Genomic DNA, 25,836 nt, shown 5'->3' on the forward strand with positions numbered 1-25,836 from the left:
AAAATATTTGGAATGACAACTACCCTTGTGGCATCTATTAACATTTGATTTTCTACTGATATAAAGGGCAATCAATCATGAAACATTTTCGTCCCACTTCACTCTATATCACCCTATTTACAAAGAAATAACACATAAAATAAAGTCTGTTTCTGACCTTTTTCATAACTAGGGTGCGGAACCAATTCAGCAAGCCATATCACGTCATGCATGCCACTGTTACTTAGTCAAATCCTGAGACAAGAAAGGAAGTAGTTCACTGAACCTGGCAGTTTCAGCCCATATTACAGGAACACAGGTTTTCAGATCCCATCCCATCATTGTTAACCTTCATCAGGTCCCTTTGCATTGCTGCCCCCTAGTGGTCCATAAATAACTGCATGTTTAAACCTTACATTTTCATTTAGCATATGGGTGCCAAGTCCTATTCCAGCAAATCATAGATCTCACAAAGTTCTGTTCCAAACCTTATCATACACACCTGAATAATCTAGTAAAGGTGTAGTAATTACAAAAAGTGTGCTGGAGCAGAGTTGGAACTGAACTTTGCTGAACGGTAGCCCTAGATCTGAATTGAGCACCTCAGCTTGAAACTATTTGGGTCATTTAATCCATCGGAAGATATCTTCAACCCTCATCTTGTTGAAACCTCATCTAAACGTCTGAAATGTAAACTGATGATTATCTGATAATCAGACAATTCTAAAAACAAAAGTAAAAGAACACATTTAAATAAAAATATTGCACATGAAAGTGACGTGACATACAGCCAAGTATGGTGACCCATACTCGGAATTCGTGCTCTGCTTTTAACCCATCCAAAGTGCACACACACAGAGCAGTGAACACACACCTGGAGCAGTGGGCAGCCATTTATGCTGCGGTGCCTGGGGAGCAGTTGGGGGTTCGGTGCCCTGCTCAAGGGCACTTAAGTCGTGGTATTGAAGGTGGAGAGAGAACTGTACATGCACTCCCCCACCTACAATTCCTGCCAACCCAAGACTCAAACTCACAACCTTTCAATTGTGAGTCCAACTCTCTAACCATTAGGCCACAACTTCCCTTTGACTTTCCACATTTAAAGTGTTTTAATAAAACTAATTAATTTTTTTTCAATTGCTGATAATATCTAGTAAAACGATTTTGTGTAAAAGGTGAGCAAAGAAGAAAGGACAAGCACAGATCTTGCTTTTCTTTTTGAAAATGCTTTATTAAACTACCTCTATAAATACAACAATGCCAAAAAAGCTTTAAACAAACAATGCGAAATAGAAAACAGTTCTAAGTAGATCTAAAAAAAAGAAAAAAAAAAGAAGAAGATAAAGAATATTTTGGCAATAACATTCTACATTATCTAAATGTCCTCTGCCGAGGTCAACTTGTCTTGTTCGTATGCCTTTAAGTAACAAGAAACAAAGTCTAAAAATGGAGGGAAAACGCTACATGTGTAGTGTTTATGAAATGATTGCAAAAGAAGGAATGTTTTGCCAATGAATGCATGATTAATTTGGGCACATATTTACTCCAAACTGGCAACTTAGAGTCACATTTATAAATCCACACATTCTCATTAGTTGTACACTTTGCCAAAAAAAGAAGAAGATGTTTTTGTTGTTAAACTTCTGTAAAGCACATATAATGAGATGGAAATATCTTCTGAAAATATATTATAGCATTTCCTCTTACTTCATACACAAAAAAACATTGTACTGTATATATTAAATATATCCTGACTGCTTCTCTTATATTAAAAGATTAGATAACAGACAGAGGAAAAACTACTGGGGATGGTTCACATTTCTAAAAAACACACAGATATGCCATTTCTGAGAGAGAGTGTCCTCAGTGATGGCGGCAGTGTGTCTCTATCTAACGTGATGTGAACTGCAGGGATTGTCATTCTTTGTTTGGTATGCCGTGAAGTTTTCCCCAAACTTTCACTCAGTCTCTTCAAAAAAAACAAAAAAAAAAACATGCTATACTTAATAAAACATCAACTCCGTTAGAACATGAAACACATGAAAGCATAATACAACATAAAGCAGCACTCTAACACTCAGAGCCCCCATAGAAACAACAGTATAACACACGAAAAAGAAGAAGAAAAAAAAACTTGACTTTTTGAGAGAAAATAGGACAGAAGAGGCACTGTGGTATCACAAACAGAGTTTAAGAGGTCACTTGACAGACAGCAGTCTGAATAAAGGCACATGTCACATACACAGTCCTACAGAAGGCAAAGTGGTGGCATACAGCAGTCTTCAGAAGGATATTAATATGATATACAGCAGTCGCTGAGAAGACAATGAGGATATTAACAGATTCTCTGAACCCCCTGGTTTCAGTTTGGTCCAGTTCATTCCAGTTCTAGGAGTATCAAAATACCTCTAAAGAGACAAAAGTGCCTGCTCACACACATATTGTAAAGCATATACACAAGAACCTCTAACACCCTAAAATGTTTAAGTGCAGAACAGTCATCACTGCCAACATACCATACTACAGTAGCTACACAACATGGAGTGAGATCTACAAAAATGCAGGGTTAGAGCTACAAAAGAAAGCAAAAACTACAAAACTCGATGGACCCTCTGCTGCTCATCTATAGGAGGAATTGGGGGTGGAAGTGAGAGTATCCCGCCATTAACCTGATTTTATTCTGCAACTCAAGGTCTGCAACTCAAGCCCGTTAATAAACAACATGAACATAACTGGTTCAGTGGTAAATGGGACAGTACTTCAGGTGTAATTTGTATTAATGGCACAAAAGCGGATATGAGGGAGCCTGTGCTCTCCTAATGATGCACATAAGACTTCACAGGACTGAATGCTGGGAATCACAGTAGTGGTCTGAAAAATAAGGGTTGGTCATCGACAAACACAACCAGTGCAATCAAGCAGAACTAAGTCACCATAAATAATGCTGCATCTTCAACCCAGCTACTTTTTGTTTGTCAGTCCAGTTTGTGCATTTAAAACACAAAAATGAAAATTATGCAAATCAATGAAAATAATTTATTTGTGCCTTTGCACACCTGCATGACTTACTTTCTTTCGCAGAACACAAAAGTAGATCTCAGTAACCTAAATTTTTGGTTCCACTGCATGGAGAGCGTCTTTGATGTTTCACCAAAGAAAGTAAGTTACGGTATACAGGTTTGCAAAGATATGTATTTTCATTTTTGGGTGAACTATCCCGTAAACAGGGAACAAATGCTATCCAGCATATATCCAGCTGACTGAAAAACGTCTATATTTCCAGTTTTCTTTTTCTTGAACACATTGCCTTTTGAGAATGTGAATAAAAACAGTGTTTGTCTATCTTCCAGTTAAGAGAAGCTAAATATCCTCTAGACAATAAAAACGACATCTTCAAACCAATGAAACAGTACAGTCTTAAAACAATCTAAATATAAAAATGCATAAGCAAACAGTTCAGGCGGAAAAACGAATGCAGGTTTTTGCATATAGACTCGTGTACAGGAAACCCAATGGACGTAAGATTCGGCATCTTCAGCGCATTTTGCAAATATATGTTATAAACTCAAAATACAGTATTTTCATGAAACACTTTCAATCTTCTACTTCTGTGGTTGTTGAAGTTCCTGCTCAGCAGTTGTTTGTTCATTTGACAGTTTTTCTTCATAAAACAAAAGTAAATGCTCTAAAGCATACAGAGGCATTAAATACGTTCTTTTTAAAGTCCACAAATACTACAGCGTTCCTTCAGTATTCTTGTGGCCGTGAATGCAGAAGAGCGTTATTAGGAGTGTGTGCCGACAGGAACGCTCTGGCTCGTGATTCTCAGCTGGAGTGTGTGGGGAAGAGGGTGATATGTCAGTAGGTGTGCTTCTTCTGCGAGTCTTGTTTTGAATTACTTCATATGAACACATCACTCGGAGTCAGTCCACATCTGTACTGGTAATCAGCTAATATACAAGACCTCTGCAGAACGATAAAAGATGCAAATGAGCATGCGAGAACAGGAGTTGTCATTCATTCAGTCGTGTGATGGCTTTGGAAATCAGCAAGTGTTGTCAATTCCTTTAGGAAGCTGAACTGACAGACTGCTTCCTATCGATCTAAAGGGAGAATAGGTGAGGTTCTGGTCACATTGAAGGGTTTGAGTCCATAACTTAGAACACAAAAGTCTACCTGTCCTGGTAAGTTAATCAGTAGCATATAAAAGTGGTTTTGGTCTAGGTCATACGTCTGGATTAATAAATGTGGGCCAGAGGGGCTGATAAAGTTGTGAATAAATTTAGCAGAAACCTACATCCTTGCTGGTAGCATCTAATCTAAAGGCTTCCGGGGAGCTTCACACGAGTCAGAATGTGTTAGTTTAGTTGTATGTCAGTTTCACTCTGCGTTGTTCAATTAACCAGCAGACCTCATAGTTGTGGCGTACATGTCTGATGGCGTGTTGCGACGCGGTGGATGTAATTGTAAGTCACTGTGTTTGAAGCTGTGCGTGTCTCAGTAGGTCTGGTATACATCGTGAATGGGCATCTGGAAGGTGGCACCAGCAGGGAAGGCCTGAGGCAAGTACCCAGCGTACCCTCCATAGGTTGCAGCGGCTGCCACAGCAGCGTTCTTCTGCAGCGCTGCCAGCGTGGCGGTGTTGGCGTGGGTGGCGATAGGCATGTAACTGGCTCCATACAGACTGGCAGCTCCAGCCGGAATCCTCTGCATATTATGAGCCATAGCATAGATGGGAGTTAAAGGACGACCCTGTGAGGAAAAGAAATAGATTGTTACGCCATATCCTAGCTAGACACCATAAAACAATGATAAATAAAGTGTTTTTGACAATAACCATGATGGCGGGTCGCTCAGTTTTTATTTCCACGCTGTCATGCTGGGTAGTGCTGCCTAGAGTGATTTCTTAATTGTACCAAACTGAATACTGTAAGTGAATGGAGGGGTTGTCATTCTCTGTTCAAAAATTTAATAAACTCTAGTCCAATTTCCCCTTCACAGCGAACACATTTGCATTTTAAAGGATAAGTTTGCTGATTTTCAACCAGCTTTGTATTTGTACAATGTCGATAGTATACAGTAAATGAACAATGTGTACTGCAGTATTTTTTTTTACCTGCACCAAGATTGAGATTATTTGTCAGCAAAAGTTCACCGTATGATGCAAACTTTGCTTTTGTGAAAACTACAGATCATACTGAGGAATTTTTGTACTGTATCTCCACTTATTGATAGTTTGATCGAGCCCAATGCATTACAAGTTTACATGCACATCACTTTTTCCTTCATTTTCTCAAGTCATGTACAGATTCAAAAAAATAAATGAAATAATGTCTTTACTGCATAGAGAGAAAACTTTTATTAAAACCCCATATTACAGGTGGTGAACTATCCCTTTAACAGTTCGATATTCTAATTTAATTTCTTTAAAAAAAAAAAAATCGTACTTATCATGACCTTATGAATACAAAATTCATACAGATTTCCATACGGTTGTGAAGGTGATATACAATATTATGAAAATAGCATTTTGACTAGATGTTGTGTATTTTTGGTCAGTATTTATCTGATAATATTTGAAATTTTTATTTTTTGGCCACTAAAAGTGTTTTTATGTGATGATTTTTTTAATTACAGGCGACAACAAATGCTCATTGGAATTTATGTTTTTAGAATTAGCCTCCTTCCAATTTATGAGTTGGAATTTTAACTGAATAGAAAGCTGAACTGGAATTTGAACTGGAATTAGAGGAATTGGAATTTATAATTACAGTTCAAAGAAATTTAATATACTGGCATTTTGGCCTATAAAACCTTCGAAATTAAAACTATTTCAACTTTTAGAGAAGGCCTTTCAACTTCCTTTTCAAGTTAAAAATTACACTAACTGAAGTTACAAGAATTTCTTTAAATTTCTGTCCCAGTTCTGCTTTTTCACTTTCAAATATTTGCTACTGCAATTCAAATCTCATGGTAGCTGTATCAGTTGGATCTTAAAGTGTAAGAAAACGCTCCACGCTTGATCAAGTTACACATAGTTGTTCAATAATATTTTCATTGGCTGTTAAAGTCGCATACAGTGCAGAATTTTTGCTTTCAGTGGTGTTAGAATTATCTGAGTGTTATAATAACTGCAAATTGCCCCATCTGCTCAGGTGCAGGTGAGTACAGTACCTGGAAAGGTGGTGGTGTGGAGACTGCAGGCATGACTGCTGCAGTGGCCGAGGCAGCTGTGGGGTCATGCTGGAGGGCCAAAGGATTTATCAGGTGCTCCACTGCGTGCATCTTCCCTTCCTCCATTAACTTAGTTGCAGGGGCAGCAGAAAACATAGCAGGGTACTGGGCACAGAGGCCTGGAAGAGCCACTAAACATATACGTACAATTAGAACAAGGGCAAAAATATGCAGACTATATAGTGTACTTTACATAATAGCATATTTTGTGCATCACACTATATAAAGTGTTTACAATATGTTAGTTAACATATAATTTAAAATCTGAAATGAGGCAGTAAAGAAATTGGGGAACGTAAAGATATGTCAGAAAATGCAAAAATGATAAAGGTTAAAAGCAGGAAAAAGGGAAAGACTGAGACTTACACAACCTGTCCTCATTTACAACAAGTGTATGACTCAGCTTAAGATTAGCGACAAAAAATACACCCACACAGAGCCACATACACACCGTCTTACACACATACACACACACACACATTGTTTCCATGTACAAAAACTCTTTTCATTCCCCATGTTAATTCAGATTTAGTTTCAGTAGGTTTAAGTGACGTCCAGTCAGGATTTCGCAGATCTCAGATCAGAATTCAGCAAGATCAGTCAGTTTCGACACAGAGCAGCTGATTAGTAAGAAAATAAAGTCATTAAGAACTTTGAACTCAATGCCCAAACAAATTCAAACGCTCTCAAAGCATTTTATAAGTGGTTTTAGTTCCCGTCTTATGATAATGCATTTAATAGCAGTCTATTCAGATGACTGTACATTGTAATATTTAATCTAGAGGTAAATACAATTTTGAGAGCTTTTGAGAATTGTTTGAAAACTGTATGTATTATTGAAAGAAAGCATTAAAGCAATAAAATGGAAACCAAAAGCCTGCTTACTAGGGTAAGCAGTGACAGCCATGACAGCTGTCATAAAGAAAGGAAGTTAGTGTTCCACTCCAGGCCAGTAGGGGCAGTACAGTTTAATAAATTATCCATACTTTTTTTATAACTCCAGTTTACTTGATTGTCATTTTAAGAATTGAATTTAAAACTAACTGATGGTTCAGTTTCACTAATAAATAATATTAGTAAATTATGGTTGATGGTTCAAGAAGTTTCTAGATTCTGCCTCCACTGAATGGAGTAAAGCACAACTGAGTTAAATTCTTCATAAATATATGTGGTTTAATTTCACACTGACTTGTGCCAGGCTTCATGCCCACTTGGTTCACAGCTGCCAGCTCTAGATTGGTCATGATCTCGTAAGGCTTATCCGGTAATTTGGCCTTTCCTTCATGGTAGCGGCTGTAAATGCCTCGGCCAGCTGAATAGCCACCAAGGTATGAGCCGCGGGGCCCTGGGCCCCTATTAACGGCCCCAGCACGGCCACGGCCTCTTACAGTACCTGCTTAAGATAAAAATGAAAGGAGGTTCTGTTCAGTAACAGAACCACAAGGAGCCACATACATACATATCTATATGTACTGGTAACCCCATTGCATGGCATTAAGCAGACGATTGAAGTAAAGTCATTAGCTTTTTCTGTCAGCTTACGATTCTAGTTAAATGTATTTGCTAAAAAGGTTTGCTAGCACCGATGACTTTGTGATTGAGGTGGGGTGTGGTACTATCACTCTTTGGCATTGTAATTCAAATTGCTGTCAGTGTGAACACCTCCTGAGATATTTGCAATTCCCTTCCATTCTTTAAGATGGGAGTGGTGGCGTTTGAGCAAAGTTGAAATTAAAAGTAAAGATAAAGTATTGTTTTAATCAGACAATAGATGTGGTCAAATATATAACAAGTATGTTTCAGAATGAATACGCAATCACAATTCTTTGTTCAATTTGAAAGAGAAAAATGATCTCAGTTGTTACAACCCAACCCAAAACCACAGGCATTTGTAATTGATGATTATGGGTTAGGAAATTTAATAATACCAGATTCCCATCATTAGTTTCAGTATCATACATTTTGGGGATCTCAGCCCTTCAGCCCAAAACAATCTCAAAATGCATGCCATCTTGTGGCCATACTAGAAATGTGATTAGCAACAAACAGGACAGAGCTTCTTGTTTCGGGGTGTGTCTTTTAAAACAGCTGTTCTCAAATAGTTTTGTTTCTGGATTTTATATTAGATACTGTTAATTTCCTCAAAAATTTTAAATCACCATGAACTAAAATGCTAAATTATATAAAATTATTAATATAAATTACCATTAACTAATATAGGCTGAATAGGAAAAGTGATTTTGGGTTCTAAAAGTCTCTTGAAATTGAAGCCAATTTTAACATTTGTGTCCAACCAAACGATTTTAATCTCCATTATATTAGTATGTGTACTCTATTGAGACATACTTGATAAAAGTAAAAATTCCCCCTTTTAATGGTACATAAGTGTTAAAAAGTAAATTTGCCTTGTTTCAGTGTAACTGGTAATGAAGTGCAATTACAGCACCCCTTACACCTCTTGAATGGGTCATATATAACCATGATTTTTAGCATTTAATTTTCTTTTTCACCAGTTGAGAACCACTGTTTTAAAGCTGGTAGCCATATGAAAGTTCTGAGTTAAAAAGACATAATTTAAACATTTATTGTAATTAATCCCCTACATTTGTTTGTACAGATCAAGTCTGATTACGTATTTGTTTAACTGCATAATATACAAGGTCATCAAGAAAAATCAATTGTTATGAATGTTTTCAGGTCATTTTGATTTTATCAAATGGCATTGCATTTCTTGAATATATATAGGATCTTTTTTTATTTTTATTAAGAATCACACTCTCCCCACTGTTCATTTTGATCTTAGAGGGTAGAAAGAAAAAAATGAAGTGTCCAACCTTTGATGAAGTAGTCTCGGTTGGGTCCAATGAGTGTGCTGTAGGGATAGCCATAATAGGCAAGTGTATATGGGTCACACTGATACACATAACTTTGTTGGCTGTTGTCAGTAGTTGTCACAGCCGCAGCCGCAGCCACAGCTGCAGCCGCAGCCGGCGTTCCCTTCGATGCTTTCTGATAGCGGGTGTACTGCTCCTTATCCACAGGCTTGGCCAGGGTTACTTCGATGCGGGAACCTTCGATCTCTGTGTTGTTCAGGTTGTCCATAGCAATCACCGCATCTTCTCGACTGGCGAAGTGAACAAAGGCGTAGTCTCGGATTTTTTTGACCCGTTCGACACAGCCAGGATTGAACTGGCTGAAGGTTTGGTGTAGAGTATCTTCACTGGTCTCTATCATCAGGTTGCGCACATACAGAATTTTCACTGTTTCCATCACATCCTCGTCAACGTCGATCTCAGGTTCTGCCCAGTCAACTGCAATCTGGTGACCCCAGAGCTGTATACATAGAGAAAGAGATACACACACAACTGGTTTAAATTAAGGTAGGTATATTCACAAAATATTATAAATAAAGGAATAGTTCATTTAAAAATGAAAATTCTCATTATTTATTTTCCCTCATGTCATTTCAAACTGCTATGCTGTTTTTTTTTTTTCCAGAAAAATCTTCACACAACTGTTTTTCAGTGAAACAATACTATAAAGCTTCAAAAAGTGCAAATAAAAATGATAGAAGCCCCATAAGAGCGATCCAATCAAAATATTCCCATTAAGTAAGTTGTTAACTGAAGAACTTCTAGCATTTTTGAGCTTAGTAGATGTGGTCTATCACTTCTGTTGTATGGAAAATAGCTGTGTGAAGAGTCTTCAAAAATTCTCCTTTTGCAAGTATATAATGAAGTTAAAAATTTCAGTGGAAAATGGTGTTAACCTGAATTCGCCCTGGCATGAGCTTTCTTCTGGCCATAGCAGCAGCACGGTGAGACTCATACTCTACAAAGGCAAAGCCTCGATTCTTCATCTTGTCCGCAGCACTGGCGTACACAATCACATCCAGCACCCCCTCTGTCACCTTGGAAACTTCTTCCAGGATCTCTTCACGTTTCTTGGTTTTTGGGATTCCACCAATGAAGAGGCGGCAGTTATCTACACTAGAGCAAACACCTAGCAACCTTCCTGGACGGATTTCGAAGTTATTGAGTTCACGAACTGCTCGCTTAGCCTCATGCTTCTGCGTGTACATGACGAATGCATAACCACGGTTCTTCCCATCAAAATCCATCATCAGGCGCATCTCGTAGATCCGTCCTACAGTCTCAAATACTGGCACCAGCTCATCCTCGTAAACATCACGTGGGATTTTACCCACAAAGATTTCGCAGCCGCGTGGAGGGGAGGGGCCTTGCCAGCCAGGAGGTGGCCCATATTTGCGTTGTCCATTTTCTTGCACCATACCATAGCCTGATCGCTCCATCAGGGCCACAAGGGCAGCTTCATTGGGGGCACCAGCCACTCCCTCTGGGATGGCGCTGTGATGCTGCGGATGCTCAGAGGAGGCCTTAGAAGAGGAGGAAGGGCTAGGGTTACTCATAGCAACGGCAGAGGCGGAGTCTTCAGCTGTCATTCTGAGACAAGCATCCAATCAGGATTGGAGTCTAAAAAGAGACAAAAAATGTATTCTGGTCAGTATGTATATGTTATTTGTACTGAAAACAAATCGCAAGCATCACTACATAATTAGCTAATAAATCTATTAGCTAATAAATTGAAATTTCTCATGTCAACTAGGGATGTACCAATATAAAAATTTTGCCCAATAATTATTATTTTCATCTTGTGGTTAAGTGGCCTGTATTAAAAATGTCTAAATGAATTCAAAATAAATTACTAAAAAATAAAATCAGTTATTTTGAATGCAACTAGAGAATTTACATTATAATGCACAGTATGAAAAGCTGACATTAATTTTGAGATTTGCTAGAGAATACAATTAACAGTGTTAATAAGTTGTTTTTAAGTGTTTTAAAGATTAACTTTAAGTGAGCCTTAGATGATGGTAAAGGTAATTTAAATGTTAAACTGAAGGAAATAAACAACAATTTAATACAATTTAATAGTATAATTTAATATCCAACTTCATCCAATAACATTGCTGTTAAAAATAAATAACTTTTATAGATAGACAGACAGATAGATAGATAGATAGATAGATAGATAGATATATAGATAGATAGATAGATAGATAGATAGATAGATAGATAGATAGATAGATAGATCAAAATATGAATACATAAATTATAAGTCCTATTTTATCTAAGACAAGCACACTGACAAAACGTAAATCCTCTTCTACACCTTAAGCTGCCTAATAAACCACACCAAGCCACGTCTATTCTCTAGCATGGAAAAAATCTCCAAAATGCTTAAATCCTACAGTCTACAAATTTCCATATTCAGAACACAGATGCATGGAAGCAAAATCTTTGACAAAGAAATAATATTTGACATAAAGAAACCATGATTTTGTAGGCGATATAATGTTTTAATGAACATTAAACGGTACATATATTCACTGTTTTGCCGTTAGTTGGCTTAAGTCAGTAATTTAGCAGTTAGCCGGACCTTGATGCCTCTGGAGAGGGGGTAAAGGTAGTTAGGTTGCTTAGGAGCACACAACATTCACACAACTCACACGGACACAAAAATGCAAATAAACACAACTAAAATGGACAAAAGTAACAAGGTTTAAAAGTTATTATTAATATACTTCAGGAATAAAGTTTAAACAAATGAACAACTACAACACCCACCGTGCTTAAGTCGGTACCTGGTGTTTTCATGATGAGTTCTAAGAGGCGCGCTGAAGGAGCATGTGACTGTGACAATGAGGTTGGAATAACAGGCAACTCAGCAGTACTAAACCAAAGCTCTCTCACACACATCCATAAACACTTCCTCATTCACACGCTTGCACACACATATACTGAAAATCAGTACATGTGTGGCTCAAGGCCAAGCTGAAACAGGAAGAAAAGCAGACTGACTAATCAAAAGCCATAAAGGACCAAGCAGACCAACTAATAAGAGACATTTAAATCATCTGTGGATATAGCATTTCTATATTCACTTATGCAAATGTTTGGCAAAAACAGCTAATAGTGACTGATTTTAATACAATTTTATACAAATATTAATTAAATAATAGTACAAAAAAAAGTTGAGAATTTGAATAATGGGCATTTACATTAATAAAAAAAATCCTTTAAGATAAACTTCAGGTTTTCATATTGGGCATAGTCTCTTGGTGGAAGTGGGGTCAATGGAAGTGTACTGAATGACAAATCTGAGACGATTCAGCAGAATTCTGGAGGAAGGAGAGGTCGAGAGAGAAGAAATTATGCATCTCTGCCAGAAAATGAACAAGTAAAAAGAGTAAGAAAGCATAACAAAAAAAAAATGTGAAAATAACAGAGGTGACATTTTCATGCGATTAATTATGACAAAAAAAATCGCGATAAAAACTCAAATGCCTCCTATAGAACTACGTGGGGGCAATAAAAAATGTGAGACGAGCTGTAAAAAAAAAAAAAAAAAAACGCAAGATCTCGAGACGTGTTTTTAAATGTTTATCTTATTTTAACTTGACATCACGTTCAAAAAGTAGGCTGTGTTCGTACGCAAGACCCAAACGCAACTGTTTAAAGACGTCAAGTCAGTCGAGCGTATATTTAATCATAGGCTACTCGTATTAAAAAAAGCAGCGAAACAGAGTTCAAAACTGTCGGTCTCTCCAAACACTAACCGTGAGCATCCAGCACTGAACGAATGTTCTCACAAGTGACGCGTTTCTACGCTCAACATCTGGAGTCTTACAGAGTTTCTCTCTCTTGATTGTACTCACCTTGACACGCTTCAAAAGGCGGAGCTCAAGCAACAGCTCGACTGTAAAAGGAGTGATGTGGACTGCAGTGATAGGCTTTTGATATGGCGTTCACGCTTTTTAGCAAAATACTTTTTAGGTCAGATTTGCTTTAGGTCAGTTTCTGTATACCTTAAAATTTTAATTATTGTGTTCATTAATTGTGAATGATTAATTAATTACTAATTAATCACAATAGGAAGTAATCAATTCTTGTAAAGTAATAAATGTAATTAAAATGATTGACAGTTAAATATTGAGGTAAATCACTGGGGATAACAAAGACTTAAAAAGCATTTTTTTAGGCCCTCATGCATATCTGGAAGTGAAATGTTTTAGAAGTTTCCTTGTTCCGTAGAGATATAAAACAGCAGGAAGTGAAAATCAGTGGGAAGACAGAGAAAATGCATGATCAAGAGGGTGGAAAAAGATTATTAATTTTCCAGCCAACATCAGGTTCCATATCTCATTGTACCTGCCTGGCAATGGTTGACCTTTATAAGTCTGTGTGTGCATGTGTACTTCGTGCAAGGAAACCTGAGGCAGCAGCAGGTGGATAATTAACCAGCACAAATCACTAGCTACACACACACAAAGAGTGCAACTCATTTCAACAAAAAAGACACATTCTTAAATAAACTTTTCTGAAAATCTTTAAATATTTTTTAAAATTTCAAACAAAATTATGCAAAACACAACATTAAAACTTAAAAAATATGAGCTAAAATGTAATAAATTAGTTAACTACATTTATAAAACATATTACAATCTTAGTTCATGTTCATTTTAACATTTGAAAATTTCAAATTTGCCTTATACGAGTTACATCAAAAACATGTTACATTTACTTAAAGAAAATGTGTAAACCGAATGCACAGTTTTTAAGTCTCCATAGCTTAAAACGGAAGATTAAACTTATCTTGAGAATAATAGTATTTAAGATGTATTTAGTATGAAAGAACAATATAACACCAGTTTTTAAATTGAATTTATATTCTTACTATTTAACCTTAAGTAATATTAATAAACATCATAACTTAATAAGATAATCAAACCTGCGTGTAACTAAATATCAAATGAGTTTATGGAATGAAGTGTGTTAATGAAGGAGGATCGTCCTTGGAAAGTGTGAGGTTTTGTGTGTGCAATCACAAAGGTTTTATACTATATAAGATACTGATCGACAGAAGTATATCTGATCTTCTTTAACACAGGACAATATTTGACAATCAGCACATATAAACTCACACACACAGGTACACAATAACACACACAAAGCTTTTGTATCTCGAAATATCAATTAGTATCTCTAGGGTGAAACTCCTTCGATCTCAGTGAAAGAAAAGAGTGAAATGTAGAAGGGTAGAACAATACTAACGCTGGCCTCCCACAGTACTGTTCTGACAGCAAACACACACACATGCTGTACAGAGCTGGGTCACTGTGGCTTGGAAGATTGATCATCGCTGACATTTTGCATGATGGGAAAAAATGTGAAGGATACAACTTCAAAGATATCCATCTTTTTTTTCTTTTTTTTTTTTTTTTTTTTGCTTAGATTTAATAACCATACATGAGTTTGAACTGTAGTTTGAAAAGATTGTAGAATTGCTGTTATGTGTCTATTAACAATGCGGTTGTGATTTTGGCCTGGTTGCAAGATACATGTTTAAAAGTGCAAATATACACTCTCTCACAACAAATAATGAAGAGGCATTGGAGTCAATGACAAATAAGAGTGTCCACGATAAAGGGGAAAAAAATGGTTCAAAAAACATTTGCCAAGTTTTAAAAAAGTTTTCATTTATTTAAGAAAAGTTTAAATTTGATAACCATATAAAAAATTTGTGCAACCACTGAATGCAAAGTAATTTTTTTCTTACACCTTAAATACACGTGAGTGTACACATCTAAATAATGAGTCCCTAAAATATAATAATTCAAAAAATGTTTTTTTACAAATTCGTAAATATTATGCATTTCCGGGAAATTGCACCAAGTCAGATTCTACAACCTGAACTAAAATTACCTTTATAAAAAAATGCATTGTTTTTATCTATCTATAGCATCCAAAAGTAATTTTTGGATAACTATATTATTTTAACAAGATATTTCTTAAGGCTATCAGGACAGTTGTTTCACCTGACGTTTTTGACTTTATGACCACAAAAAATATCCAAATAATTTATAGTAAAGGGATTAAAAACATGGTTATCATAAAAGATGCATACAGTATTGACTAGTTACTGCCTTGCATTTTTATGCATTTTTGAATAAATGAATAGATGAGTCAGATGAGCCCATAATGTCATTGAACCATTTTATGTCTGTCTTTCTGTTTATGTGTAGATACTGGGCATCTCTTTAGTCATGTCAAGGACTCTTCAAATGATATTTACTCTATAGAGCAACCAAGAGAGCGAAGAAAAGCCCTCACATATGCACAAGAGCTCTGCTGGCCTGAGTGTCATTAAAGACTCTTAGGGGTAAAAGGTGGCTAAAAGACATGGGTGAGAGAGTTTTTGCATGTTTTTTACTGTGTCTGAATGTTGGTGTGTCAGCAAGGTTTAGATTAACTCCTTTTTCACTCGGCATCCATACAAGTGCCACAGTGCGTTAAGAGTCAAAGTTTGTTGCCATGACCAACAGATTATCTGGTGAGTTAATGTTTATTGCCGAAGAGACTCTTAAAACCGCATATTTTAAAAAACCACTCACATGATGAAACCGAAAAGCTCAGAACCTTGTGTTCTTCTCAATGACTAAGCAAAACTCCATAATGGTCTCCTATAATTATTAAACCTAATCTCTGACAAACGCCGACCTTTGTGACACTTCATAATCACTGTGCAGATCATTAACATTAAGTCTCTCTAAACCAGGCTCCACAATTCTTTCTAATTTGACACACTCTCCATACTCTATATATAATTGTTCGGTTGCAAGTGGTCAGTATCTTGAGTTTAGCACTACAGAAATGGCAATAAATATCGATAATATGATAATATGAAAGAAAACATCTAAAGAAATTAAATGGATAATTTACACAATATTTACTTAAGGTTCACAAAATTCAGCTTTCATTTATCATTATCCAGTGAAAAAGCTGCTGGTTGATTTTGAAAGTGACACAAGAGGGAACTGCAACTTCTGTTAATCAGCCTAGCAGTTATAGTTATACGCCAAAGTGGCCAGATGTTGGCCAAAACAAGTATGTAAACATAGACGTGCTTTAACAAATACATTTTATTCTCAATGACTGTTCACTGGAACTTTGTGTAATGATGTGATCCAGACAGCTAGTGCATCATCTGTTTGTCAACAGCAATCGATATGAATACTGAAAGTGACAGAAATGTGAATCTCAGAGTGAATCTCTTGAAAGCTGTCCAGAACAAAAATGTGTTCTTAAGTTTTCAAGACGTAATAAAATCCTTGTATTCAGTGGTGAGAAAGATCTAACAAGAATCAGCACTGAGAACTATCAGAGTTACAAAGAAAGCTCAGTATTGAAAGGTCTGTATATGGTCCTATACAGTATATATGCTATGTGCATCTCAGATGAATGTCTGGATCACATGACTTTACAATATAACATAAAGGACACGGTTTCTTAAAACAGAACACTGGCGTCAAATAATGTCAGACAGAGTGAGAGACGTGTGGACATGGTGGCCATCATACCCACAACACCGTTCTCAATTCCTGTAATCCTCTGTTTCAATTCTCTATGAAGACATGCTACAGTAAAACATTTATCTAGTCATTTATATAAAACACGCACAATGATTTTGTTCTCAAGGCTTAGAAACTAGACAAAAACAGGCATTAAATAACCCAAACGATCAGTGTTATTTAAGTATTATTATACACTCTTATAGTATTCATTATTATTTAGAATTAGTTTTTATTCATCATTTTTGTTTTATAATTTAGTTTTTTTAGAAAAGTTAGTACTTCTACTTTTTATATTTCAATCACTTACAAAGGCAACATTTTGAATTTTCACTTTTAAAAGTTATAAAGTTTTTTTTTAAACCTAATTTATGTTTTATTTTATTTCCGCTTTATTTCAGTCAATGAAAATGTTGATCAGTTTTATTTTTAGTTATCACTGCTAACTGTATTTTATTTCAATTAGTTACTAGGTTTTTTACCTAGTATTTCAGTTATTTTATTTCAGTTATTTTAGATATCTACATTTCAATAGTTTTGTTTAACAATGCTTAACAATAAATAACAAATCAGGAAAGTAGAAAACTTAAAATGATTCAGGTTAAGTGTATACTCACATAATCAAACACAACATCACATATTAAGCATTTTTGCATACAAACACATATTGAGTGACAAATCACAAATGCACACACATCCTCCTATAACCTAAAGCACTACACCTACTACACCGCACACATTAGAGCATTGGGATGAACCACAAATGCTGCTGACACCTTGAGGTTTCTTATCTTGCAGTCTGAATGCTTCACTCCTGAAGTTAATCTACTTACTGCAACACAATGTGACGAGGCCTGTTTAAACACAGTCCGCTGATATAGACACACACAGCTGATGATCTGCTCAAAAATGCCTCAAGTAAGCAAATCACTGATGTCTCATCACATTCTCCTGATGAATTTTCAATGAAAAATCTGTACACGGAGAACTAAGATATCTACGTAAACCTTTCTGATAACAGTAACACGCACAAGTCTGGGCCCACCCTAACAGCAAACATAAGGCTGAAGGAGTTGAGTCCAAAGACCAACAACCAACGCAGCGAACTGTGACGCACAATTACATTTTACTAATATATTTTTTGCTCACTTGCATAAACACACAATGCTGCTAGTCAAATTACCTAAGATGCTATTTATATATCAACAGTACATTTATATTTCAACATTCTTACCATACAGTAAACAAATGTATCGTTTTCATTTTTTAAGTTCCCCTGAAGGTCATAAAAGGTCATTACAACATTGCCACTCAAAAAGAACACACAAGTTACCTCCAATCATTTAAATAAAGCCTCGGCCAGAACTAAACAAGCGGAAAATACACACATACTTTAGAATCCCAGCAGCCACAGTCACACAATGAAGAAACACACATTACCTGCCTTTTCAGGTGAATGAATGTGTGTCCGAGTGGCAGTGTAGCTGGTGTGTGTTTCACTAACACAGTCACACAAACACACACTCGGGCCTTCTGTCTGTCTGGCGTCAGCGGCTACCCTCTTGTCTCTCTCGGTCAATCTCTCGGTCTCACGCACACAGTCTGTGGGGTAGAGAAGCGGAGTGTGTGATTGGAGGTGCAGTTGGTAAAACAGTGTTTACTCAGTGCATGTGAGGGGTGGGGCAGAGCAAAGGTGCCCCCTCCTACATCTCTCTCATATATTTCTTCCTTTCTTCCTTCCTTTTCCTTGTCATACCCAAGAACCCTTCTCTCCCGTTTTTCTGGGAGCAAACGAGACATCTGTGCGGGAGCGTGACTGTGTGCGGTGAGCCGTGAATGAGGTTGTCCATTGACTGAGCCAAAGTTCATTATAAGTGGCAACTGACTATGAAAACTATTCAGTCTAACCTGAAATCAGTTTCCTGAATTCCTGCATTCAAAAACATTTCGAGACAAACAGTTTGAAGATCAGTGGCCCTCATGCACATTCAAACCTGGAAAGGACTGTGAAATCTTCTCATTCCTGTTCCTAAGAAACAGGTACTTACATGTTACAGTGTGTTGTATGTTGCTTTAGTTTCTCTGATAAGGTGGAAATCATTGATTTGCAGAAGGGTGTGTGTGCTTGAGTGAAAGAGCATTCAGAAACTGAGACAACCAAAAGTGATCTTATAAAAAGGAAAATTCTAGGTAGCACAGGAGCATGCTATACTTGATCAAAAACTTGTTTGTGTGTGCACTTAATATTTCTTCCTCATTAAAATATTTTACAAATAAAAAAATAAATTATATAAATTACATTAGATAAATCTTAGTAGCTTAATAAAAGAAGCCATTAAGAGATGACAATTACAATCTGGAAACACTGATTGGCCGGTGGCACTACAATTCTCTAGCGACTATATTGAGCTGTGATGTGAAAGGTAGCAGACAAGAAAAATATATATTTAACACTTTTAAGACCCCTCCAACAAAACTGCATAACATGACAGCCTAAAATGACTATACACTTTCATTCAAAAGCTTGGGGACTGTAAGTTTGCTTGTTTGTTTTTTTATTTTTATTTTCAATTATTTACTTATTTATTTAAGAAATAAAAACTTTTATTCAACAGGGATTCATTAAACTGATCAAAAATGACAGTAGAGACATTTATAATGGGATTTGTGTTCCAAATGAATGCTGCACTCTGTATTCATCGAAGAACCCCGAAAAAAGGGAATCATGGTGTTCATTAAAATATTAAAGCAGCACAACTTTTCAGCTGATTTCAACTTTATTAATAATAAAATGTGTTTCCTAAAACTCCTAAATCAGATTTCTGAAGGACCATGTGACCCTGACCCCTTTAAACTATGCTAAAAAGCAACACTTTCCTTTATAGCCCACATATTGGTTTGAAAACAAAGTTCATGGACATGTTATTTGTCAACTACCCGATTATATTTTTCTGCAGAGTCAGTAAGATGTCATATGATGATGGTCACTTGTTACACATTTAGCTTTGACTACTAAACATGGGGGCTGAATGAGGGAGGGCAATGAGAGAAGAGCGATGGGGGACATGCATAAACAGGAAATGATGGTGCACTTAAGAACCAAAACTATTTTAGTTTGAGGTGGTTGGCTGGTCAGAAGAAGCCTTAGTAGCCACACAAAATAAACACACACTCACACATAAACACGCACACACACACACACACACACACACACACACACACACACACACACACACAAATGGGTGGCAAACCAGTTGGATGGATCCCTCAACTGTCTACAACAGTCCTGTGCTCACAATGCACAATGCACACACATTAATTCACAAGGAAACATTTCCGAAGTTTATCCCCAATCATTCAAAATGCAACCTTGAGATGTAAAATAGCACCATCAGATACGATCTTTTAAATCATTAGCAACATTATAAAACCTAGGCACATGATGCATTGTGTGTAGGCCATAAAGCAGGGTGAGGCTGTGTAGAGTCAACACACTGTACTTTGAGAGGGGGCAAAGTCTGCATTTATAACCTTATCAGTGCCCACAGTACACATCTAAAACCTTATTCTTTATTGAGTTCAAGTTCTTCGTCTGTGCTTTCTCAAGATAGAGTGTGTTTGTTACAGAAAAAGTAATAAAAATATTAGATAAACATATATCCTCAAGTGACAGTTGGTAGAAGACGTGTGTGTGTGTGTGTGTGTTTGGGGGGAATTAAGATAAACTGTGAAAGTGTGTTTTAGTTTTGCACATGTTGCGTCACACATTGCTGGTAAAGGTAACTGGAAAATCAGGTTTAACTCAAACTTCAGCACTGTACGGATACATGAATAGAATAAAGACTCACACACGGACACGCAAACAGACATGCGCTCTGACTTTCTATGCTAGTAATACGTCTGACCTACAGTAAGATCTCTTAGTCAAGGTCATATGATGGTGACTGAGTTGGTGGCTCAACTGCTTAAGAGCTTTAAATAACTCCAGACACGGAAGAGCCATATTGAAGTGTAATACATAGGGTGATTTTAAAACAATGAGATTTCAAGTGAAGTGAAGTCTTATTGGTCCAATGTTTTGGCAAAATATTTCAAAGCTTCTGTCCTGAAGTATTACAGCAAGTGGTGAAGGGTAACGCATTAAAATTAACACTGGTTATATTGTATAATCAGATAACTTTGTTCAAGTAACTAGTAAAGTAATGCATTACTTTCAAATATTACAACAAAATATCTGAGGTACTTTTTCAAAACAGCAATGCAAGTTACTTGGATTTCTCTCTTATTCACTGACACCTCTCCCGTCCCTGTGTTAGGAGAAACTGGGAGTGAGGTGCAGAGGCTGAGGCTCTTCCTTCAGTCTGAGGTTTAATCATTTCAATTTTGGAAGTTGGCAAAAAGATAACTTTTGCTTTGTTTTTTATTAAAAACAACTAAGCAAACCCAGCCCAGGAGAAAAAAAGTAACACAAGAGTAATATAATGCATTACTTTATACGTAACATTTATAGTTAAGTTATTGTTTAGTATTATTATTTTATGTAACACAATTAGATACTTTTCCATGGTGTAACACAATATCGTAACACATTACTTTTAAAAGTAACTTCCCCAACACTGGTTACTGCATTAAGTGGAGAAGATGATACATTTCCACCATCTGAAATAATGGTAGAGTTGCAGTTTTTATTTTGTTAATAAAAAAGCAAAGCAAAAATAAACAGAAGCCCTAGTAATATCATGCTGAACTCATTTGTTGCCATCTCTGAGACACTTCACATTCTGTTCTGGTTTAGGATACTACGATTTTTATTTACTTGAGGGTCACTCTGCACTCCCAACATATAAGACTTTCATCTTTGAAACACAAAACCAAGATTAAGAAACCAGGTTGATTTCTGTCCCTCCATTTAAAGTACATCCTACCAAAATTTGAATCATAGATAGCCTAGAAATCTATATGAATCAAGTAGCTAAATCCAAGTCTTCAAAAAGGACATGATCACTTTATTTGATGAACAGATATAATAAAGGCAGTTATTTACATATTTATGTATTAATCTATACTTAAAGAACACATCAAATGTGAGAAAAGGAAGTTTAACTATACCCACTGAACACACAACATCAAGCAAGCACGTTTGAGCCTACATTGATGTACTCTATGTGTGGATCAATGTTAATATGTGAATAAAAACCTAAATTAAACCTGTTAATCAGATGTCTACAGAAGACTTTGATTAAAACATTCAGATGGATTACATTTACAATATATTTATAAAATATAATATTAAGAGAAAAGAAGTTGATTTTTGTACTACGTTGTTTTTCTGGTTGAAAAACATTGAAGGTCTTGTTGGAAGGACAGGGTGTACTTGGAAACACTTGCAAGTGTTTGAGTCTTCAGTATCAGTGCATGAAGGATGAGATGTTTTAAATAGTTACATTTAAAAGAGGACAAACTACGATGGATCATTGTGTTCTCGTTCCACACACACTCTAGCAGAAGTACATAACAATATTCACACACCAGTCCAGATTTTGTCCTGTTTATTGGGTTCAATGAACGAGGCCTATTATTACTTACTACAACAAAGAAAAGATGAAAGTGGAGAGAGAGAAGAGTGTAATGAAGCGGCATAAAAGCATTAGCAAGACAGAGAGAAATTGAGCGACTTGATTCAGACGTGCAGAACTTGTGTCACTAAGGAGACTAGTGTGTGTGTGTGTGTGTGTGTGTGTGTGCATGTCACACGGTGGGATATCCCAAATTAAGCCTTTGGTCTAAAAGAGCTCCACCCCTCAGAAGTCACTTTTAATCAAAGTACCTGGAGGAGAACCATGCTGAACACACACACACACACACATACGGCTCTTCTAGTCTGTCTATAGAGAGAGTATAAGAATGAATTCATTGTGAAGTGCAGGTATTTGGTGTGTGTTAGGGAGAGAGATGGGAAGAAAAGCAGAAGAGAGAGAGAGGAGATCCTGTTTCACTCACTCACACACACACACACACACACACACACACACACACATACACTTGTCCAGATGTCTGTCAGGGTTAAAGTCATGCTGAGGAGGTCACATGATCAGTCATATGACTTTAAGATCACAGAAAGAGAGGTGACCCGTCTTGCTCTCTCTCCATTTCCTTCTTTATATCTAATAGTATGTCTGCAAGAAGTCAAGGAAGGCTGACTGAAGTGCTGAAGGTGGATGAATAAGAAATGTGTGTTTCCCTCAAAGAGGAAACAAAACTACTGAGTCAATAAAGGATGTAGAATTGAGAAATGTCTCTAAACCTTACAATTATATTCCATTTAGAGTTTGTAGGGATCAAGATTTTCTTTAAGAAATAAAGACATTTAGAGAATAGAACTTAATGATATAGCACAGAAAAAATGAAAGTAAAAGATCTATTTTTATGCTTTTACCCTGACATTAAGGGATGATATTTTTAGAACTATAAAAAGGCTATCATTCATTAAATGTTGCATTTTTATGATAAAATCCTTAATTTTCTGTTATTAAATGGAAGGAACAATTTCAAGATTTATGTATCAGAATATAATAATAAACAGTAACAAAAAGTGATATTTATGAACACTTTTGAATATGACATTAAAATATTTGCATGATTATGGCAAACATTATTTGCATGAATATTTGAATGTTACATTAAAATAGTTCATGAAAATGCTATGCTACACATCATAACTTTAAGTCAGAATTGTGAATCAATTGTTTGAAACAGACTATTTGAAATGATTAGCAGAAAACAAACATAGCAACTTCAAAAAGATTTTTGCTCCAGATTAAATGGATTTTTGCTACCGTCTTAATGCTCACCAAATGTTCAAAATTGTGAATCAGTTCATTAAAAAAAAACGATTCACAGAAACTAACCGGACATAGCAATTATAACAGCATTTCTGATTCTGAAGTGTAAACCAGAAACACAAGCAAGTTTACACAAGCAATTCACAAGACAAAAATGATTTTGTCTTTATGAAATGTAAAGGCCAAATAAAAATAAAAATAAAATCATTTAAATATTTAATGAAAGTGACATGCACATAAATTCCAAAAACACACATGCACCTTAATATGCTGCTTTCGGATATTCAGATAAGCAGCTGAATGGAGGCAAAGAGAACTGGTTTAAGTCAGAGCCACAGCCAATCAGATTTCCAATACACACACACGTACACACACACAAGTGCACATACTACTGGGCCCCTAAAGTTCTGTCACCAAATAAACACGCCTACACATTTAACAGATGCGGTATTTAGAGTAACAACAGAGAGTCACATGAACATTGAGACACGCACACGAACACACACACACATATACACCCACCCACACACACACACACACACACACACACACACACACACACACACACACACGTTGTCTTTTCATTGTACTTCACCTCCTTGTACTTCACCTTCAGTGTTAATTCTTCTCAAGTTCTTAATTTAATTTATTTTAAACTACATCCCCCACAATGCAAAGTCACAGTGTGTCGGCTCTCAAGACACCTGACCTCTTTACTCCCCACATAAAATAACCCATTCATAGGCATTCACAAACACACACATATACCTAGGGAACTTTTATGATTTTGGTCTAAACATATATATAATACTACTGCCACTGTCTACTACAACTAAAAGAAAATGTCTTGTAATTTTAGAAGAAGAAAAAAAACATGGTTTATTAATATTTTTTTTCCAATTGAAAAAGTCCATAGTTATCCCTCAAAGGGAGGTTTTGAACAATTAGGTTCACTTCTGTAGACAAAATTATACCTCAAGTACAGCTAAGTAAACACACCCACACACACGTTCACCTAGTTATCCAGCTGTTTTTCTCACATAAAATTTATTAAAATAGCAACAAACTTGCCCTAACCCTAAAAGATCAATTTGTTTATGACATACAGTATATGAGTCATTTTTGCCTTTTGGATATTTTCCTAAAGTGAAGTTTGCCTCAGATGTAGCTGCTTTTTGGAGACAACTCAACATCACATTAAAGTTGTAGCTGAAGCTTCCCTATTACGTGTTTTAAGACTTAATTTCCATACATTGCTAGTAGAAGAACAAGATTCTACAGTTCTAGAAACAAATATTTGCTTATGAAATGGTGATTAATCTGTAAAGTGAAGTGTGTGTCTTGTCCGTTCATGTTGTGCCATTCCCCTCTGAAAAAAGTACACGTCTACACTCATTACACTAAGCATGCAAACTCTTACGTTGGCTGGAATGGGCCTTTAAATCTTTTTAATCATTGTTTTTTCTCTTAGATTGAGCCGTCTCATTGTCAGAAACCTGATTCTCTCACACACACTAAATTATAGCACACCCCCTGAGCCCAGTTACACAACACACACACAAAAGACCCGCAGAGCAACTTTCAACACAGTTTTCGCAACACAAGGACATTCTAACCTTACAACTGTAAGATGGAAAAAAGATAGAAAAGGGGAGGGAGGGAAAGAGAGATGTCAGTTTAACTCTATGAAAATAAATAAGGTCAGAGGGGAGAACGTGATCGCTGGACCATCTGTGAGAAGATGACACACAGAGAACAAGGAAGGAAACCTGACAAAACATGAGACATTGAAGGAGAGGATCACAAAAAGACATGCCTGAGAATGTGGGAACTTACCTGCGCTTTTAGTAGCTGTCAAAGAGAGTCTATGTGTTGCATTAATCAAAGGCACAGCAGATCAACCACATTCATCCCTGTTTCTCTGTATTACACCCGCTATCGTGTCTGTTCTCTTGACAGTCCAGAGTGTTGAAAAAACTTTAAGTTTCTCTTCTTTTTCTCTTTTGGTTTCTGTCTCCAAACTGTTTCACTTCCCCGTCCCTGCTGTTTGTTCCCCTGCTTGTCTCCTTCACTGGCAAGGAGGAGGAGGAGGAGGGAGGGAAAACGAGGGAGACCGGGCGGAGAGAGAGAGAGAGAGAGAGAGAGAGAGAGAGAGAGAGGGAGTAATTAGCGCTAGTCTCTGTACCTGCCTCTCACTGACATAATCTTCACATTCCTCTGCAGTGAGGAAGAAAAAAATCTGTTGGAATACTGAACCAGTCTTTAATGGTCAAAAACAAACTTTTCAGAAAACTATATATATATATATATATATATATATATATATATATATATATATATAAGGGACGT

General features: G+C 36.4%; 1 protein-coding gene across 9 annotated transcripts; it reads right to left on the reverse strand.

Annotated features, from left to right (window-relative positions):
- Positions 1–1,185: 1,185 nt before the first annotated feature.
- On the reverse strand, positions 1,186–25,569 carry LOC127949168 (RNA-binding protein 47-like). Of its 9 annotated transcripts, none has more exons than XM_052546148.1 (7): positions 25,324–25,560; positions 18,086–18,247; positions 9,983–10,706; positions 9,048–9,546; positions 7,403–7,606; positions 6,154–6,344; positions 1,186–4,731 (listed from the first exon to the last, which is right to left on the reverse strand). In XM_052546148.1, the coding sequence occupies exons 3-7, from the start codon at positions 10,673–10,675 to the stop codon at positions 4,477–4,479; spliced, it is 1,842 nt and encodes a 613-aa protein (XP_052402108.1). In that variant the 5' UTR covers positions 10,676–10,706; positions 18,086–18,247; positions 25,324–25,560; the 3' UTR covers positions 1,186–4,476. The 9 variants fall into 9 exon arrangements, with proteins under 9 accessions (XP_052402108.1, XP_052402103.1, XP_052402102.1 ...); XM_052546143.1 differs by having other exon boundaries at positions 7,403–7,609; positions 18,090–18,247; positions 25,324–25,559; XM_052546142.1 differs by having other exon boundaries at positions 7,403–7,609; positions 25,324–25,559.
- Positions 25,570–25,836: the final 267 nt, after the last annotated feature.

This window comes from Carassius gibelio, chromosome B1 (genome assembly GCF_023724105.1).
Source record: "Carassius gibelio isolate Cgi1373 ecotype wild population from Czech Republic chromosome B1, carGib1.2-hapl.c, whole genome shotgun sequence".
In the NCBI taxonomy this organism is placed as follows: domain Eukaryota; kingdom Metazoa; phylum Chordata; class Actinopteri; order Cypriniformes; family Cyprinidae; genus Carassius; species Carassius gibelio.